This window comes from Gossypium hirsutum, chromosome D08 (assembly GCF_007990345.1).
Source record: "Gossypium hirsutum isolate 1008001.06 chromosome D08, Gossypium_hirsutum_v2.1, whole genome shotgun sequence".
In the NCBI taxonomy this organism is placed as follows: Eukaryota; Viridiplantae; Streptophyta; class Magnoliopsida; order Malvales; family Malvaceae; genus Gossypium; species Gossypium hirsutum.
In genome coordinates, this window is record NC_053444.1 from 118438 (window position 1) to 138638 (window position 20201).

At 31.2% G+C, this 20201-nt stretch overlaps 3 protein-coding genes across 8 annotated transcripts; 2 read left to right on the forward strand and 1 right to left on the reverse strand.

Moving 5' to 3' along the window:
* Positions 1-907: 907 nt before the first annotated feature.
* LOC107932519 (ethylene-responsive transcription factor RAP2-7) lies at positions 908-4381 on the reverse strand. 4 transcript variants are annotated; one of them, XM_016864548.2, is made up of 9 exons: positions 3473-4379; positions 3319-3344; positions 3170-3200; positions 2984-3071; positions 2750-2895; positions 2453-2604; positions 2232-2362; positions 1957-2067; positions 908-1449 (listed from the first exon to the last, which is right to left on the reverse strand). In XM_016864548.2, the coding sequence occupies exons 1-9, from the start codon at positions 3967-3969 to the stop codon at positions 1237-1239; spliced, it is 1395 nt and encodes a 464-aa protein (XP_016720037.1). In that variant the 5' UTR covers positions 3970-4379; the 3' UTR covers positions 908-1236. The 4 variants fall into 4 exon arrangements, 3 of the variants coding, with proteins under 3 accessions (XP_016720037.1, XP_040955254.1, XP_040955255.1); XM_041099320.1 differs by lacking the exon at positions 908-1449 and having other exon boundaries at positions 1957-2097; positions 3473-4380; XR_005917337.1 differs by lacking the exons at positions 908-1449; positions 1957-2067 and having other exon boundaries at positions 2751-2895; positions 3473-4381.
* A 7809-nt stretch (positions 4382-12190) lies between these two features.
* Positions 12191-17239, forward strand: LOC107932434 (uncharacterized protein YKR070W). 3 transcript variants are annotated; one of them, XM_016864419.2, is made up of 13 exons: positions 12191-12387; positions 12477-12580; positions 12829-12864; positions 13350-13423; positions 13532-13572; positions 13811-13882; positions 14006-14189; positions 14296-14391; positions 14492-14559; positions 14771-14978; positions 15063-15152; positions 15272-15352; positions 16615-17239. In XM_016864419.2, exons 1-12 carry the CDS (start codon positions 12281-12283, stop codon positions 15335-15337), a joined length of 1146 nt encoding a protein of 381 aa, XP_016719908.1. In that variant the 5' UTR covers positions 12191-12280; the 3' UTR covers positions 15338-15352; positions 16615-17239. The 3 variants fall into 3 exon arrangements, with proteins under 3 accessions (XP_016719908.1, XP_016719909.1, XP_016719907.1); XM_016864420.2 differs by having other exon boundaries at positions 16631-17239; XM_016864418.2 differs by lacking the exon at positions 16615-17239 and having other exon boundaries at positions 15272-15609.
* On the forward strand, positions 17217-19610 carry LOC107932435 (probable serine/threonine-protein kinase PBL5). Its single transcript, XM_016864421.2, has 5 exons — positions 17217-17444; positions 17786-18033; positions 18131-18320; positions 18398-18789; positions 18872-19610. The coding sequence occupies exons 1-5, from the start codon at positions 17300-17302 to the stop codon at positions 19151-19153; spliced, it is 1257 nt and encodes a 418-aa protein (XP_016719910.1). The 5' UTR covers positions 17217-17299; the 3' UTR covers positions 19154-19610.
* The last annotated feature ends 591 nt before the right edge of the window (positions 19611-20201 follow it).

The following is a 20201-nucleotide window of genomic DNA, read 5'->3' on the forward strand; positions in this document are numbered from 1 at the left end:
ATTACATCCCATCAAACTTATCTCATCGCCCCCTTGCATCATTTCATCATTCATTCCTACCACTCCAATTATTGTTATTATTATCAAGAAAGAAAACAAAAGGTAGAAGAAACATGTGATTCTTCACAATAAAAATTTACTCATGCTTTTGATGATGCTTGCTTGATCATTAAAATTAAGAGTATAATCATCACACAATGTCACATTTCAATACCACACGCAACAAATCTTCACATTCTTAGTTCGTCTGCAATACAAAATAGTACACTCTCTATTTATCAATCGATTTATTTTATTATTAATATTTTAATAATTTAATCATTATTTATCATGTTCTATTCACACAGTTTTGAGTAATTTTTTTTTTAAATTGTGATAGGAACATTGGTTTAAAAAATTTGTGATAGGAACATTAAATTCAATTGAAACTTTACATGTATGATATGAAATTATTTTTTGAGATTTCAATTGAAATTTAGTCTTAATTTTAAGAGAAAAACCCTAAAAAATAATTACTTAACTTGATAAAATTATTCCACCCAAATGCCCTTCACTTTCAAGATTTTAATCATGCTTGTCTTCGAATTTAAGGTTACCTTTTCTTCAAAATTCAATTATTATTAAATCTTTATTTTCCACTAAGAATTCCTTTAGATCATAATGAAAATATCATTCCACAATTACTTTTAGCATTCAACAAATAATATTTATGCATCTTACAAAATCTGTAAATGGTATATATTGATTTGAGAAATGTAAAATAAAAAGATGAGTGGCATAGTGATGATAGCTATGGGGGTATTGTGATTGATTTGACAATACAAAGTAAAAGAAAAAGGAAATTATTATGTTAAGATGTGAAGTGTACCATCCATCCTCAAATTTCCTTAAAAAGGACAAAAGACAATTAAAAGCATACAGTTTGATGTGATATATTATTGTAATTTTGATCAATTTATGTTAACGTGGCACTTATTTAACCAATCAAAATGGATGCCCCCACAAAATAAATGACAATGCCTGGCCACACTAATCATTTTGCCTTTGCTAGACAAAATATCTTCCCACTGCTTCTTCTCCAATATACTACTAAACTTTGTATATATATAAAATCACAGTTTAAAGCAAATCACCCACACAATAATCAATAAAAACCAGTGCAAACCTTATTAGTTGTAAACAAATCATGTATTGAATACCTTAACAACATTTCGTGGTGAAGGTTGCAAAATGAGGCTATGGTGGTGGCTCCTCCATGTGAATATAGATTTGAGGAGTGGCACTGGTGGCAGTGGGGGTGGCAAAGTGGAAACTGGGAGTCGTTAGATTGGAGGGAAGAATGGCAGCAGAGGGAGGGGTAGCCAAGAACGAGAATCCTGATGATGCTGCAGCGGGCAACAGTGGTGGCGTTGGCCTAGCACCATGCATTTGCCATGCCCAATCTCTTTCCTGCCCAAACAAATCCAAATTGTGTTACCTTATATCCATCAAACACTTTACAACACTAATCATGGTGACAGTCAGATTGCATTTTGCCCCTTACCTAAAAAATGAGTAAATTTATACATATACGTTAAATCAAAGAGTAAACTAGTCTTGTTAAAAATTCCATCCATTTTTATTGTTAAAAACGTTGGCATACACGTGACACACACGTGTTATTTTCTGTAATTCCATCAAGCACGCCAGTTATTAACAGCACAAATAAATTAAATTTTTAACAGAAAACATTAATTTGCTTTTTGATCTAATGTACGACGACTAATTTACCCTTTTTTTTAGTAGAAGAGACAAAATGCAATCTAACTCCTAATACAATCGCCTCTATAGTACTTTTACCCACTAATCATTTATGTTAACATCTAGCTCATCAAAATCTTGAGATTAATATTAACTTATAGGCCCTCAAAATTATAACCTACTGACCAGGAAGTAGTACTAGTTGTTGTTGTTTACCTCACTAGGAAAGAACCTAGGATATACATTTCTCCAAAAAATAGGTTGATCTGAATTCCCGGTTAGCCTTTCGAAAGCCGGACTGACTATTGCACCAGCAGGGTTCTCCGCCTACACAAGCCAATCATATACACCATCGAGCTAAAACAGGGTCAATAAACAAGCCATAAATGCATATTTCTTAAAGCCAGCTAAAGATTACCAGCAAAACACCATCCCATCCTAATCCTCTAATTGTAATCAAACATATTAGAAAAGTCGGGTTCATAAGTTACCCTCGAACTCTTCCCCTCGTGCAAGTCGTGGGGACCAGAATGGAAGTGGTGATGCTGCAGCTCATTTTCCTTTGGATCATTGCCAACAGGTGGAGATATCCCCAAGTTTAGATCAAGATTGTGACTATTGCCTGAAACACAAATTACAAGAGGAGTATCACACAAGCAACCTTGATTTGAAGATTATTTACAACATTAATACTACCAATAGCATATAATACCTTCATTAGTACTGGTATCAAAGATGATCTCCCCTTCGTATGTACTCGGCTCGAAGTTGGTAACTGCCTCCCGTCCGTTACATTTGATAGCTGCCTTGTCATAAGCCCTTGCAGCTTCTACTTCGTTGTCAAATAGCCCGAGATATATGTACCTACAAGACGAAACGACATCCCCAATAAGCATCTTAGATTTGTTTTTTACATTCAAGAAAAACTGATTCTCAGTTCGACACCAAGAGAAACTCAAAACAATAAGTTGAATACAAAGTTGGAATTTCCATGAACAAGTATGCTTACTTTTTGCCAAGGAATTGCCCCATCCGTGCTTCCCATCGGCCACATTTGTGCAGCGTGACTCCTCGGTATTTCGAGCTTCCCCTCGAAAAACCAGTACTTTGTCGACGAAGTATGTGTACAAATTCTTCTTTACACAGATTCTTCATCTACAGCCATCAAAGGAAAACAGATTAAGACCCTGAACTAACAATCACTACAATCCATATTCTATATAATGCTATTCAAATTTCCAACCTGTTTCATATCTTCCTCATAATCACTGACACTGAAATTGATATCAGCATCAACCCCTCGAAATTTAATAGCTGCTCGATCATAGGCCCTGAATTTATTTAACATACCATTTCAGAACAAAAAAGAAAACACCAAGGTTACTATAAATTCTAATCAAATTTAAGAAACCATTTCCCCCTGATTTACCTAGCAGCGGCATGAGCAGTATCAAATCCACCTGGAAAAAAAAGATGAATAAAATCCAAAAATGGAAAGCAAAAAAAACACTCATCTCCTTATTAAAGAAGTCGTCAAGAAAATTACAAACAAAGTTAACCAATCACATGTATACATACCCAAATATACTTGTTTCCCGCAGTCCCTGAAATCATAGCAGATAACAATTAATATAATTGAACCTTAGATTTCAACGAATTAACGAACGAATCCAAAATTCAAAAAGGAAAATTAACCAATCAGAAATTTCCCTTAAATTAGATGAAAATTTACCATATATGGGATTCCCATCTTCCAGTTCTTCTATAGAAAGTAACTCCTCGATACTGGGAACTTCTAGAACGAGGTCCTCTACGGCTTTTCTTCGCCGTCTGTGACGGTTGTTGACGTATTACCCGCGACTCATCAGCTTCTTTTCTCTCGAACGGATGATCGATCCATTTGTTGTTATTTCCCGAGCTCTGCCCTTCAGAAATTCCGACTCTCGTCGCCGGAAACAACTCCCTAGTAACCACCACGTCTGCGTCGTCGTTTTGGAACTCATTTCCACCACTTCCGACTTTGAGTATGTCGAAGCTTAGAGTGAACGCATCTCCGTTGGCGCGCGTGGAGCACGACTCATCCTCGTCGTTGACGATCGACGAATTCGAGGTTCCAGATTCGTCCATTTGGTTTCCACAATCTCCATTACGCTCGGTGCTAAAAGGAGCCGCCGAGTTTGAGTCCTGAGCCGACTCAGTCGACCCGACATTGAGGTTAAGATCTAGCATTTCGTCTTAAGTTTGTTGCCGAACTTAGCTTTGACCCCCTTTAAAATTGAAGTAAAAAATCACCAACTTTTCAGCTCAAAAAACAAAATCATATTTTCTTTCCTATAAAGTTATCAAATCCAACGGGAAGAGATGGATACTGTCAGAACACTGAAACAAAGCTAAGAATTACAAAAAAAAAACTTTGGAGATTCTCTCTTTCCGGGAGACCGAGGAGAATGAAAACAGCGTCGTTATAAAGCAAAGGAATTTGAAAAATGATGCTACCATTGATGAATTACTCGGCGATCAATTCGAATAAACGGAAAAAGATAATCGCCGGCTAGCTGATTCCATGAACAAAGGAGGGAGAGAGAGAGAGAGAGAGAGAGAGAGAGGAGACGGGCGTATGAGAGCAGAGAACATTACAGAATACGGACCTAATTTTTTAAAGTGGAATATATAAACATTTTCTCTCTCTTCGGACACCGGTTTCGCCGGTTACCCGCTCTTTGTTTTTGTCAGTCATTCCACCTAGATATTATGGCAAACTGGCGGGGCGGAGTGGTTTTTTACCCGCCCCGACCTAATATATTTCCAACATTAATCTAATTAAATATTAATTATTTGTCTTAAAAATCTAAAGTTATAATCAAACCTTGAGTATATATTTCACATGTTTTATTTTTATAATATTTATTAGATAAAATAAAATAAATTTGTTTTTCTAAATATACTATTAATTATATAATTATATTTGAGCTAATATTGATATAAATTTTATTACAGTATATTTCAAACTAATTTTATATATAATGATATAATGATAATCATCATGGGTCAAAATTTAATTATAAATTTTTAAGAGCTCAAAATATGATTTTATCATTTTTAACTACTAATATATATATATTCATTTTGAGGCAAAATATAATTTTATCATGTTTTATTTTATAATCTCATTATTTTATGAGGGGGTCGAATTAGTAATTTTTTATTTTGAGGCCAAGGCCCTTGTCTAGTCCTTAAATTTGTCTTGCGAAGGGTTTTACCTAAACCCGACCTAATTTAACAAAATTAATTGAAGAATTAAACTTACCTCATCTCAAAACTCAATTTAAAAAAAGAAATAAATAAATAAATAAACCTTATTCAATCAATTCAATTAGAATCCGTCAAATTCCTTTTCTTTGTCATCTTTAATTGAACGTAAGTTAAAACTTATTAATTTTAAAAATAGATTTAAAATTTTTAGAAATTATTTAAATTTTAAATTTTAAAAATAATAAAATAATACTTAATTTGTTCAGCTTGTCATATATAATTTATAAATAGTTATCATTTGGGATTGCCTTGGACTATGGAAATATAATTTAGCATGTCATATTTTTGTACTTAAAATTAAACAAACAACATTAAATTTATTCTTAAAACTAAAAATTAAAAAAACACTATTATAACATTAATCAAGTTTCAAAATAGTAAATATCAAAATTGTCAAAGTTTTTCATTCATGTTACCGTGGCATTTAAACATTTAATAAACTTTGGGGCATGTGTCAAACACATGTAATGACAGTCGATAATTTTGACCGTGGAAAGCACTTTTGAGCTCTGGAAATCTAGGAAGTTGAAAATTCTTTTGTTCATAACATATGGGGACAACATTATCTTATCTAAACCTATGTCTTTAAGATTCAATTTCAGAGTATTAAATGTATCCTTTGGGAAAAAAATATTATATGAGCTAATATTTTTTAAATAGTTAGTTAAAAGTCGATTTTTTAGCTCGATTGATATAAATATCGTTACTAATGCAAGAGGATGTGGGTTCGAGTGCGCTGAAGCTTATTATTCTCTTATTTATGGGTTGGGGAGAGACTATGAATAGTTCAAGGCATTGTGTTAAAAAAATAGATATAATCCGAACTTATAATGAAATTATTCAAAAAAGAACCAATTCGTCATGTTGATAAATAAAATATATATACATGCCAATCATTTATTTATAATGACACTATCTTTCCTCGTTCAATAATCAATACAATAAGTTAGATGGTAAAAGCATTATAGAAGTCTTTATATTAAAAATTATATTGTATTTTGTTTTTTTTACACTTAATAAATAAGTAAAATTAATTTTTGTACTTGCCTTTTCTATTAAAAAATTTATCAATTTATACTATTAAAAACTAATATAGCTGACAGAATAACCAGACATGTTGATATACATGGATAAGTTTTTAATAGTAGAAATTAACATAAATTTTAAAAGAATGGTTGATTTGCTCTTTGATCTAACGTTAATGGACTATTTTGTTCATTTTTTCAATAGAATAGATAGAATGCAAACTAAATCTTAATACAAAGGCCTCCATAATACTTCTAATAGTTAATTATCGTATTACATAACATAATAAAACAAACATCGATAAAACTCAAAAAGAATATGAATATGTTATTAGTTATATAACATAAATGATTGATTCGTTGAAGTTTTAAACATGAATTTAACGGGTATATGCTAATTATATAAACTTTAATATTGTGTAATTTTATATATAAAATTTTGATTTGATTTTCACAAATTACAACAACATTATCGAATTAGCAATATTTTATGTTGATATATTGTATACACAAACAATTATACTAATGTAACATGAAAATAAATATATGTATTTGTTTTCTTAAATATGTATACATATGAATCACAATTCAAGTTTCATATATATAATTGCACCAAATCAAAAATTATATATCAATTTACACATTAAACCAAAATTTATATATAAAATTGATATTTATTCATTTAATTTATTAGTTGCATATCGTCTAATATGGTGGCCAAAGAGAAATTTTCAATCAAATAATTATAATAGGCAATGTAAAAACATACTTAATAATTTTGACTTAAATAATTTTTTTTTGTTAAACACCTATTTAACATATATCCAAATCGTATTACTTCATCATTGCCCCTGATATTATATAAAACAAAACGTGCTTATATAAAATTTCCTCCAAAATTATATAAAGTTTTTGTTGCGGCTTTGTTGTATTCATGTTAGACAATTGATGTTGGCATTATCTTGCTGGATTCATCACATACGACATGACATCTCTTAAATGTTTCATTCACGTGACCTTACTATCCCGGCTTTCTTGTCCACATAATATTCGTACCAAACATTATGCATGATTATTACCTTTTTCTAAAACATAAATATTAATACATTTTTTCGATTTATATTAACTTATATGAATTTAATTATCTTATAATACATCATTTAGCATAATGTATAAAATACAATGGTTAATTATAGGTCTTTCAGTAGAGTTAAGGATGATACTCGTTAAGGGATGAAATGAGAAATTTATTTTGAGTTGAAATTAAATTATAATTTTTATAATAGTAAAACTATAATTTTATTTTTTAAATAGTTAACTTTTTTATAATTTTTAAAAGATTAAATTAATTTTTTTATATTTTAAGGGAGTCAAAATACAATTTTATATTTATTAATTTAAAATTTTAAAAGACTTAAATAAAAAAAAATATTTTAGAGAGGCCGGGCCCGTGCCACTCCCCTAATTTCGGCCCAGCTCCTTAAGTAAAGTTTTAGAATTGAATAGAGAAAACAATTTTAAAAGAGAGATTGTTTTAGGGCCTGATTTATTTTTATTTTTAATTTAATCAAGGTTCAATATGATACATTAATCCAATTTAAATTAAATTATTTTAAAAAATAAATAGTTAAATTTTTTATATTTTTATCTCAATAAGCAAAATTTTAATCATTTTAATTTTAATTTACAATTTATCAATCTAAATTTAACTCAATAAACAATTTTTTATACAATTTCTTAATCATTTTATTTTTTTATAAATGATTTTAAAGATATAAGAAAATTGAAAGCAAAAGAAAATTTTTAATTAATTAATTTTTAAATAATTTAATTAAAATTAAATTAAATTAGAGAAGATGTTAGTGAAGAACTTATAATAAATATATTTATCTCTTTAAGAATCGATGAAATGGTATTATTTTATGTCTAAAAACTAAAATTCTCATATTCATTCCGATTTAAGTTAAATATGAGTATTTTGCATAATTATTCTTTTATTCATTTTTGTTAAAAAGGTCTTCAAAAATGATTTCCGTAATTGGAAAATATCTCAAAAAAACATATTTACAGAATTTATATTAGTATAAATTATGAGTGTTAGTAATTTAAACTATATTGATATTAAGATATCGTATTTTACTAACGTTTTTCGTATGTGGTCCTGAGTCATGCATAATAATTGAACTTTGAAATTAATTTATTTCCTTGGCATTCTAGAAGAATATGTACTCTTTAAATATCTTACCTACTAAATAAATATTAAACAAAGTAAAATATCACATTAGCAAACTCAAATAAATTCATTCATTTAAAACATAAAATAATTTATTTGACTTTTTAACTTTATAAAAAATTATTTTACATTTCCATTTAATTTTTAATTTATTTCATACATTAAATTTACATTGTTTGTTAAATCACCTCCAAAATAGATGAAAAAGTTTGTTAATTTTATTAACGTGACATATACATGGATACCATATTAATAATTAATCAAAAATTTTAAAATTTTAAAAATTCAAAAAAAATTATTACAAAGCATAAAAACATTTTTTAAATTTTTTTAAAAAATTAATTGCTAATGTGGCATATAAGTGGATTGCTCTGTCAATAAAATTAACAAACGTTAACTTTTTTCATTTATTTTGGGTGATTTTACAAATAATACAAGTTAAAAGGTTAAAAAAGACGAAAAATTAAATGAGAGATTAAAATGATATTTTTTATAAAATTAGAAGTTCAAATAAATCATTATGCTTTTTTAAAATGAAAAATATATTCATTTTTATATAAAAAGAGATTAATATCTTGAAAAAAAATATGAATTATAAAATTAGTTTTTAAAAAGAGAGGAATATTTTCCATTTCTTATTGATTAATCCATTTTCATTAATTGCCGTTAAGCCGGTGGAATGTGATCCAATTTTGTTAATCTAAACGACGCAGTTTCTTCTTAGACAGTCACTCACTGACACTGTTAAACCTTCCCATTAAGGTAATCATCTTAACCTGAAAACCTGTTGGTAATTTTATTTTCTAATTTTAGAAATTTAGAACTTCAAATCCCTGCCCAAAACAACTACCATCACCGGCTATAGCCCGTTGCCAAAAGTATCCCAAATCTATTCCCCTTATCCATCTTCCAACCAATTCACACATGCCACGTGTTAATGATATTGGTTTAGCCACCACCGTCCAATTTGGTCAATCTGCCGGATGCCACTGATTGTTTATCTGAGCAACGGTCCACGTTCGTTTTCAAGAAATAAAATAAAATCACAATCCTGGGAAAAATCAATAGTGGTGACAAAGCGCACTCTCTTAGACGACGCGTATGATAGACGCAGCCAATTGTACGGGACTTAGACTGCCCCAATCAGGTGGTCCCCTTTTAAGGAAACCTCTCTTAGTGAACTTTTGTCCGTGATTCCAGGGTTCCAACACGCGCCACTTTCACGTTTAACTTCCCGCAATTTATTTTTTTTCTTTGGTGGAAACCTATAAAAGGCCCATCTACTATGTGTTATTGGTTGATTTAGTCCCTTACTATAATTGGTCTTTTATTACCCTCTACTTTTTCCAAAAATAGTAATATTTTCTGTTTTCCTTTAGGTTCATCATAAAATTTGAAGTTGTTTTTTTTAAGTAAATTCATTAATTTATTTAATGAATGGAATTATATAATTTAAGAAAAAAATAATAAACATTTATCGTAGATAATAAAAGACAAGCTATATCAACACAACAAATACTTTAACCTCAGCATTAACAAAACATCATGACACGTTGACAATTGATTTTGTCACAACTCAAGTACGACATATCTGGAGTGATTGCAAACACTTAGTATGATAAGAAAATCAACCTCGAATGGTCCAAAACGGTGAGCTAAAATTGACAAAATACTCGAGCATTCACCAAACTAGAAAGGACAACAACAAAATCATCCCTAAAATCACTTATAAACCTAGGGTTACATGCATAAACAATACTAAAAAACATGCTACACGAGTTGACAAAAACTTATTAAATAATGGAAAAATAAACAAAAAAACATATAAAACTTAAGACAACATGGGTTCAAATCGACTTGTGAAATAATTTATTATTTTAAAATACTCTCAAAGCAGAAATAGGTTAAGAAGCTAACGAAGAGTCATCCACTTTTCAATAAAAACAACTGGTAGCCGGTGGAAATTATGAATATAACAAAGATACTCATAAAATAGATTTATAAATTGAAAAGATAGAAGGCATGTGTAGTAGATAAGAAAAATAAATAAAGAAAAACTTGGTGGAAGAAAGAAAAAAGACGGGTGATAACTAGCCCGGCGGCTAGCATCATTGCTGGATCAAATAAAAGATCAGCAAACGAAATTAAAGAAAAAAGAGAAAAAAAATTAGGATCAATTGAGATTAGCGTTGTTTATTTTTAAGACATGTAGTAGCAGTTAGATAAATATTGCACACGTCACCATATATTTAAGAAAAACAAGTCAAGATAAATTATTTAATGAAAATAAGTCCCCGTCATCATAATTAGGGACTAAATCAGATAAAAACACGTATTACAACAACCTTCTATAAATTTCTTTCCCTTGTACCAAAAAATCACAAATCTTTAAATTTAAAACATGAAAAGATGTGTTTTACTATAACACTCTCCCAAAAAATTGAAAACGTTGAACTTGTTTTGGAAGTCACCAAATAATCTTTGGTAGTTTAATATTAAAATTTCAGGCCACGAACCTTTTTAGTGACAAAAGAAAAAGTTGGCAATACAGTTCACAACTACAACTATATATTATTATTTCTCCAAATACAAATATTATTTTAAATATATAAAATATACAATACTGATTTCTTTTTTCATCTAATTTTTTTACCGGGATAAAAATATTCATGAGTCTAGTTGGGTCTAAGCATGATATTAACATATTTTATACTTACTCAAGTCTGACCTCACCCGACTCAAAACATGGGCCTAAAATTTGGTTCAAATCCGTCTATATTGTCAAAGACTAATTCAAGCCCATTTTAGATATACCCATATTATTATTTTTAAAAAACATTTATTTTATTTTAATATTTAATAATTTTATACATTTTTTATTTATTAAAAATTTGTATATAGTCATCTTACATTCGAGTATCATTATTATATTTAGTATAAATTTATTTTTTAATATATTATAAATTACATAATATAAAATATTATAAAATTAAAATGGCCAGGCTGAGTTTAGGCATTGAATATTAAAACCCAAGCCTAATTCATATTTTAAACAGGTCTATTTTTTTTTTACCTAAATCTATTTTTCAAGTACAATAACTTTATCTAAATTCTTCTAAATTTCCAATGAACCTCTGCTCAACCGATATCTCAACCATGAAAAGGTTTAGTGAATACAATACTTGAACCAGAATAGTTGGTTTTTGCTATTTTTGTATATTATATTGTATTTTAATTAGTTTTTTATAATAACCATGTGATAAATTTGGGTATTAAGCAAGAAAACAAAAGGAAAATGGGGGCCACAAATACTATCGTGTCATTGCGAATATTAGAAATATATAAAAATTTATTAAAGTACAATTAGCGATGAATATTTTGTCGGCAAAGTGTACGAGGTTTTTTACGCACGGCTACGTGGACGCTTGATATCCATTCATGGAAAGTCTACTCTTCATTATAATACTCTGTCGTTTAGTCAAACTTCCCATTTTCATTTTTATTTGATTGAAAATATTATTATTTTAGCAATTATTTTCTTTCTTTGAAATGATGAGATGTCCCTGGTTGTGCTGCTGCCACTCCTTTTCCATGCGAACTTACGAAAATATCCCTGGCTTTTTATGTTTATTTATCATGTTTGCCATGATTAATCAAATGAATGGAAAAGGACACCTGGCCTTTCCTATGCGAATATTTTATTTATCCTTTTCCCAATTATGGAAAGATATATTTAGCCAAAAAAGAAAGGAATTAAGGAAATATATATATATAGCGGTATTTTCAGTTAATTATTTGGTATAAAAAACTTAATGGGTCAAAAGTGACCCAAAATGAAAAAGGCCGTAATGGCCCAGCATTTGCGAGTAAAAATAGTCTCCTTGTTCTTCTTTCACTTTGTTCAATAGCTGAAGAAGCTCCACGCTTACTGAAAATCTACATTTTTTTCTTTTAAAAAGAGGGAAACACGATGATTCATCTTCAATTGTTAAGAAAATCGTCGCAGACTCGATCGAGAAAGCAGTTATCGCAGCTTTTCTCAACAATCTCTCAAATATCTTCGCAACCATCCAAGCTGTGCGTTTCTATCAATTTTCTTTTTTAAATTTCTGATACCAGTTGCTTTGTCGATCCATTTAATTTCCTTGTTTTAGTTAAATTAGCAGGCCTTCTTTTGGCATTGCCTTCGATATAGACGGCGTCGTTTTGCGCGGGAACACTCCTATTGGTGGCGCTTCCCGAGCACTTAGGAGATTATACGACGGTTCCGGTATGTAATGCGTACTCGTGTATACCCATTTGCCTCTAAAATGGTAATTTTTTACTTTTTTCCCCTATAAATTCATGAAAAGGGGGAGACTAAGAGGGACTGGCATTGCAAATATTGACTGTTCAAGGAGTTAAAGTACAATCAAAGAAAACCTCATTTAGAATTAATTATCTATTTTTTGGTTATTCGTTCTTTTTTATGCAAGAACATTGGATTGACTCTGATTAGTTCATTTTTTTTTCTGGCAGGTGTTTTGAAGGTTCCTTTTGTGTTTTTGACTAATGGTGAGTGAATTCTGTGTGTTCGTTTCCATGTCCTTAAAGCTCATTTGTTTTTTATGGTTTCTTCTTTGTTTGCTGTACTGAAACTTAGATATGTATGATTTTGGCTGTTAAATGGCTAGGTTTGGCTATCTGTCATTACATTCTAGTCAATTACTCTCTAATTCATGTTTCATTATTATTTACCAGCATGACTTCTATAATTAATAAGTGGATCTTACACATGTAAATGATAATGAATAGTGTACTAATAAGTAATGGATTGGATCCTAGATAGCTGGCTTTTATAGAAAATTATGTTATCCGGATACTTCATTTTCTCTAAAATTATGTTATACAGATACGCTTCACCCGGTCACCCTGAATTATTAGAGTATAATAGAGACTTAAAATCACTATAGGTTTTAATTATGGTTTCCGATTTTCAGCATGATGAATGAGGCAGTCTATTTAAGATATTGTTGGCTCCAACTTCTCACTTTTTACAGGGGGCGGTATTCGTGAATCAAAAAGAGCTGCGGAGTTGTCAGAACTCCTGGGTGTAAAGATTTCTCCTTCACAGGTTATATCGTTTGATGTTTATATTATTCCTTTATTTTTAATTGTTAGTAAAGAAAGCCTCGTGGATGGTGGTGTTAGTGGCTGACAAATTACTTTTAATTCATTCCAGGTATTGCAGGGCCATTCACCTTTTAAACAGCTGGTGAACAGGTACAATTTATAATTTATTAGGGTTCTTTGTTTCCTCCAAAATGTTGTAGCAAATATGACCTCTACATGTATTTGTTGAAAAAATTTGAAGGATAACTGTGTTATTTTCATGGAGACAATTATTAATTTGGAGGGAACACTTTAAAGGAAAGGAAAGGTCCAAACGAGAGTCAAGCATCTTGTTTTTAAGTTATGTAATCTAATTGTCTCACTATTTATTATTGTCATTGCCATTTAGGTTTGAGAATGAATTAATTGTTGCTGTTGGGAAAGGCGAACCTGCTGTGGTGATGTCTGAATATGGATTTAAGTAAGTTTCTTAATTATACTTCTTGCTATGTCATTGGAGATGCTAACTGCTTTGCTAAAAAATGCTGATAAAATTTTGGATGGAAGTTCTGACTGATTTGTGTCTATCAATTTTGATATGCAGAAACGTGATTTCAATAGATGAGTATGCACTGTACTTTGACAACATTGACCCACTGGCACCGTACAAGAAATGGGGCACCATAGATTTTTCTGTCGAAAGAACTAGAAAATGCAGCATTAATTCCAAGAGAGTTCAGGCAGCATTTATCGTTAGTGATTCTGTTGATTGGAGCAGGGACATTCAGGTCACCTTAAATAATATAGCCATATCAATGCTCATTCCATGACAATACTTAATTGATGTTTAATCTAGAATGACTTAATCATAGCATCAGATCTTTTTAATATCAGGTTCTTTGTGATACTTTAAGAACTGGAGGTCTTCCTGCAAGTGAAGAAGGGCCTCTACCGCCTCTTTATTTTGCATATGATGACCTTAAATATCAGGTTAGTTAAGATTGATGCTTTAGAACTCAGTTGCTTTTTACCTTCTATGGAGCCTTTTCTTACAAGTAGTAATACACTGATGAGATGCTGTTAAAGGTAGGGTGCTTTTCCTTCTGAACGTTTGGGCATGGGAGCATTCAGAATTGCACTGGAATCGGTCTTCAATAGGTAAGGGTTGAGTGTATATAGACAGACGATTATTCATTAATTTTACTGTTAGATATTACCATCCTTTCCTTTTGAATTTTCTGAAAATGATTCCTTCACGTGGTCTATTAGTTTAAGTATTACTATATTAATCTGGAATTCCTCATTAGTCTTTGTTAGCAGTTAATGCTCAAGAGACAGCTTTGTTAATTCCACTAAATTAAACATGCAGCATTCATGCTGAAGCTCTGAAGTATACATATTTTGGAAAGCCGAATCCAGTTGCATTTAAGAATGCTGAAGTTGTGCTAAAGCAACAAGCCTCGTTCATTTATCGTGAGCTTAACATCGTGAACCATGCAAACTCTGGAAGTCATGACTTCCAGACACTATATATGATAGGAGATAATCCTGCAGTTGACATCAAGGGTGCACGGCAGGTTTGTCTCTCTTCCCAGTTCATATTTTTATGTCTGTGATGTAAAGCTATTAACAGTGGGAGAAAACCGTGGTTCACATCCCAGGCTGGAAATCCTTGGTTTCCCATTTTGACAAGGACTGGTGTTTTTAAAGGAGATCATCATTCTAATCATCCAGAGTTTCCAGCCAATATGGTAGGCACTTCAACTCTCACCGAATATTGTTTTCTTTTTTACCAAACCAACTTGATATGAACCTTAACCTTTGGTTTCGATTAGCACCACCCTAAAACACTTTGTTGTTACTGTTGCAGGTTGTTGACACTGTGGAAGAAGCTGTGGACTTTATTCTTAGAAATGAGCATCAAATCACAGATTAGCAGCCGAATCAAATGGTATTCATCCATTTGAGTTAAATTCCATCCATTTCAAATTCGATTTCTTAGTTTGAGTCACATTAAAGAAAGCTTGATTACAATTTTTTTTCCCTTACATTTTATATTCTCCAAGTGGCAGTCATGTCTCGGGGGTCTAAGGTCACATATAGTGAAAACTCAAACTATGGCCCTAATTTTGCTTTTGAGACCATTGCCATTCTTGTTTCTCTTCATTTCTTCATTAGCACTTAACCAATCATATAGTTTGAATTTTATATTGTTTGCTTCACTCCTTTAATATATTAAAAAAAGATATATTATTTTATATAATGATTTCAATCTTCTGGAAAGCATTGATTAAGACCATATATTATATACATCAGTCATCACCTTTAGGTCTAATCAAAATTATTAATGGAATAAATATCTCAAACTATGTAAAGTAACATTTGATTTTGAACCTTTTCCTTTTGCCCAAGTGTAATATTTATGTTTCTTTCCTTTGTCTATCCTTTTAGTTAGCGGCGCATGTGTTTCATTAATCCTTATTTCTTTTTATAATTAAGCAATGGTTTGAAATGGTTGAACCCTTTATTTTATATATCAATCATATGAAAACTACTAATTTTGTATTGTTCTTATTTGATTGAAATTTTTAACACGTATGTGTATAAGGATAGTAATTGTACTTGTTTGCTTGTTTGGTAGGTAGATGAGTGTTTTAATAATGATACAAAGTAATATATGATAGTTTATGCGAGGGGTTAAACTGACTTAGTTAATAGTTTTTGATTAATTCGATTCGGTCAAGCACTCAAGTCGAATAGATTGGTTATGATTTTTTCTAACTAAATTGGTTCACTTAACAGATTTATAATATTATATAATTTTTAACTTTTTAAAATATATTTGTAATATATAATATATATAAAATTATAACCGAAATCCAATTAAACTTTTATTTGTGTTTTATTTCTCATATTTAGAAAAAAAATTATAAAAAAATTTAACCAACTGAACACCAATGCTAAGTACTGAAGTTGGTCAAATAGTCGGCTAAATTACGATTGATTAAGTCAATTTTTAATTTATTCAATCAATTTAAACTACTTTTTTTTTATTTACATAGAGTGAAAATGTCACGATGAAATAAAAGTAAGTTACTAGCTTCATGATTATTGTTCTACGCTTCATATATTATCATCTATTTAAGGTTTTTTATCTTTTAAATTATGTGAAGCTTCGCCTAAATAAAATTGTTTTTGACAACTTATCCTTAGATTCCGCTATAAAAAGGACAAAGATCTTTTGCGACGACCAGCTTGCTGCCAAGTCATCGTGGGACAATCAAATACCGCCACGCAAGCAAATCGGTGTTGTTTTAGTACATAAAACAAAAAAATACACAACTGCTTCATCATCACATTTATATTAGGTAATAATAAATATCATTTTTTCTTAATTATTTGACACATTAAATAATTATTTAGTTGAATAAAATTTTTGGAATTTATTTGTAACGTGTAATAACAGTTTAAATTCAATCCATTTATTGTCCGATTCGCATGATTTAAGTATTGACTTGGCGTATAATTAGGGGTTTAGTCACTCTGAATCGGTTTTTTGCCTGAATATTACCTAAAATTACAATTTATTTTTATAAAAATAGAACATATATAAATAAATAAAACCCTGAAATTCGAAGTTTTCTTTTTTCTTTTGTTTTTAATTTTATTGCTGTGTGTTTTCTTTTCATTCTTTCTCTTTCCAAAGCATTCTCTTTTGTTTCTGCTTGGACGGTAAATTCTTGGGGTTCAAACACTTTTCTCCTCCTGTCCAGTGGAGAAAGTGAAGGAAAAAGAACAGAAAAAAAGAGAGGAAAGAGAAAGAAAATAAATCCAAAAAGTAAATATTAGGAGGGAAAGTTTTTTTAAGATTCTTAAAAAAAAAAACTATTATTGAAACATGGGTTGTTTTGGTTGCACTGGTCATTCAACCGACGATTCAGACTTCCCAAGAAAAAAGAACAACAGGAGGAATGCTAACAACAGCAATAAAAACAAACCCCATGATCAAAGACAAGCCGGTTCCGGTTCCAGTTCCAGTTCCGGTATTGGTTTTTGTTCTTTCTATGTTTTCCTTTTCCCTTTTTCTGCGATGATATGCATTGTGTTTGATCATGTTTTTGTGTTTTTTTTATATCCCAATCTTGATCTTGTGATATGAAATTTTATTAGGTAATATCATGGAACTAGTGTTTTTTGTTTGTTTGCATGATATGATAGGAAAGGGCACTTCTATTTTTATAATCCAAAATCCCTGCTACTATTTTTATTTTGTCCTTGTTGGATGTTTTTTTAACTATTGATGATTTGGGGTCATTACAAGACAATCTCTGTAGCTTGTCTTATGTTTCTCTTGTTTCGGTTTTGGGGTTCCATCTGCTTGAAGTAAAAAAAGCATCAACAGAGAGTGTAAGGAAGGAAGAAGCATCTAAGGATGAGGAGTTATTGATGGAGGTAAGGAATTTGAGTTTGCATGGTGGTGAGGATTCCAAAGTTGGAAAAGCTATCATGCGGGCACAGTTGTTTACATTCGATCAAGTCATAGCTGCAACTGGAAACTTTAGGTCCGATTATTTCTTGGGGGAAGGTGGTTTCGGTAAAGTTTACAAGGGATTCTTGGAGGACACAAACGAGGTTTTCATTCTCTTACAGATTTTTGCATCGTGCATTGTGTTCTTTGTTGAAGTTGGTGTGGTTACTTACTTTTCCCCTTTACTTGCCTGTTGTATAGGTTGTTGCTATTAAGCAACTTGATCAAGATAGTCTTCAGGGCAGTAGGGAATTCGCTGCCGAAGTATTGACGTTAAGCACAGCTGAGCACCCGAATCTCGTGAAATTAATAGGGTTTTGTGCTGAGGATGAACAAAGACTATTGCTTTACGAGTACATGCCATTAGGGTCTTTGGAAAACCATTTGCATGGTAAGAAAAATTCCCCTGCTGATTTCATTAGTTTTCTGTCGTATGAAATGGCGACGTATTAAACTTTGTGGATACAGATCTCTCACCTGACCAAAAACCACTCGATTGGAACACGAGAATGGAAATAGCAGCTGGTATGGCGAGGGGATTAGAGTATTTGCATGTTAAAATGAAGCCACCGGTCATATACCGTGACTTGAAGTGCTCCAATATTTTGCTTGGTGAGGGATATCATGCCAGGCTCTCTGATTTTGGCTTAGCCAGAGTTGGTCCTAGTGGGGATAAAACTCATGTTTCTACAAGGGTTATGGGCACTTATGGTTATTGTGCACCGGATTATGCAATGACTGGACAGTTGACGTTTAAATCTGATATTTACAGCTTAGGGGTTGTCCTTTTGGAACTGATTACGGGTAGGAAAGCAGTTGACTATTCGAAAGATCGTAATGAACAATATCTTGTTGCTTGGGTAAGAAGAAACTTATTCCCACTTTTATCAATTCAATATCTTCATTTGGTTACGTTCTCGGTTTTCGGTTATTTGACTGCAGGCACGACCTTTGTTTAAAGACCGAAGGAATTTTTCGCAAATGGTTGATCCTCTGCTACAAGGTCAGTATCCGATGAAAGGTCTCTACCAAGCGTTGGCCGTTGCTGCAATGTGCGTACAGGAACAGCCTAACATGCGTCCAGCTATATCCGACGTAGTTATGGCTCTGAATTACCTAACCGTCCAGAAATACAACCCTAACAACTCTGCTCAGAGCTCACGAAGGAGCATGACATTGTCACCGGGGAAAGGACGAGTTGCAGATCATGTTAAGAGTTTCTGAGCCGGAGAATCATGTACATATACATATAAGATTAGAAACAAAAACGGCAAATATACTTAATACTATATGGTGCCAATTTATCGAATTTTGCATCACATAAGGTAACTACTAGCATTACTTGACCTCCTTAAAACAGAGATTTTCTTTCTTCCCCCCCCCCCCCTCTCTCTCGTTGCCGGTGTACATGTGAGTTAGGGTTCTTCTAGGAACCGTTTTCTCCCCATGAAAACTTTCCTTCAAGGAATATATTTTTACAGTGAAAAGGAAATTCTTACATAACTATGTCTTAGTATTATTGTTTATTGTTGTGTCTGAAAGAGAAGCTATGAACAATTTCTGCAATCAACTTGTCCGAATTCAGTGCTTTAAGAGACAAGTTTATGCAGTGTCATAGTTCATATATGTACTATAAATTATCCATCCAATATAAACTATATACCATTTGGTCCTTTTTTTACATTTTTATTAAAATTATTTTCATTATTTCTTTATATCATGTCAAATTCCTAATGTTTTAAATAAAAAGTTTAGAAATATGCCATCAAAAATATTTTGTTTTTGGCCAGTGTCATTAATAAAACTATTAAATATGAAAATAAAATGATATGTTTGAGTTTTGAGCTATAAAAAATCAAATTAACATTTCAAGTCAATTATCATGTTGTCTATTACATCATTGAACTAAATAATAACATTATAGAAAATAAATTAAATCACAAATTTAAACAGAAATCATAATTTGAGATTTCCATGTTGCATGTGGACCGGTAACCTCAATTTTGAAGCAACATTGGCTGAAGCAAACAATCTATCTGACAGAAAAAGCTTACGCCTAAAGGGATATAAACCCGACACAGCTTGATTAGAATCCAGAAAAATGGAGCAACTGTGTACATTGTTGTTGTACCAACCACTTATTCCAAATCTACATATTTTTTGTCAGAATACATGCATTAAATATATTTATGTGTTTCTATCATTGATTGAGTCTTGCTTCGAGTGCGCTGAGCGTATTATTTTTCAAATTATGAATTGAAAAAAAATTATG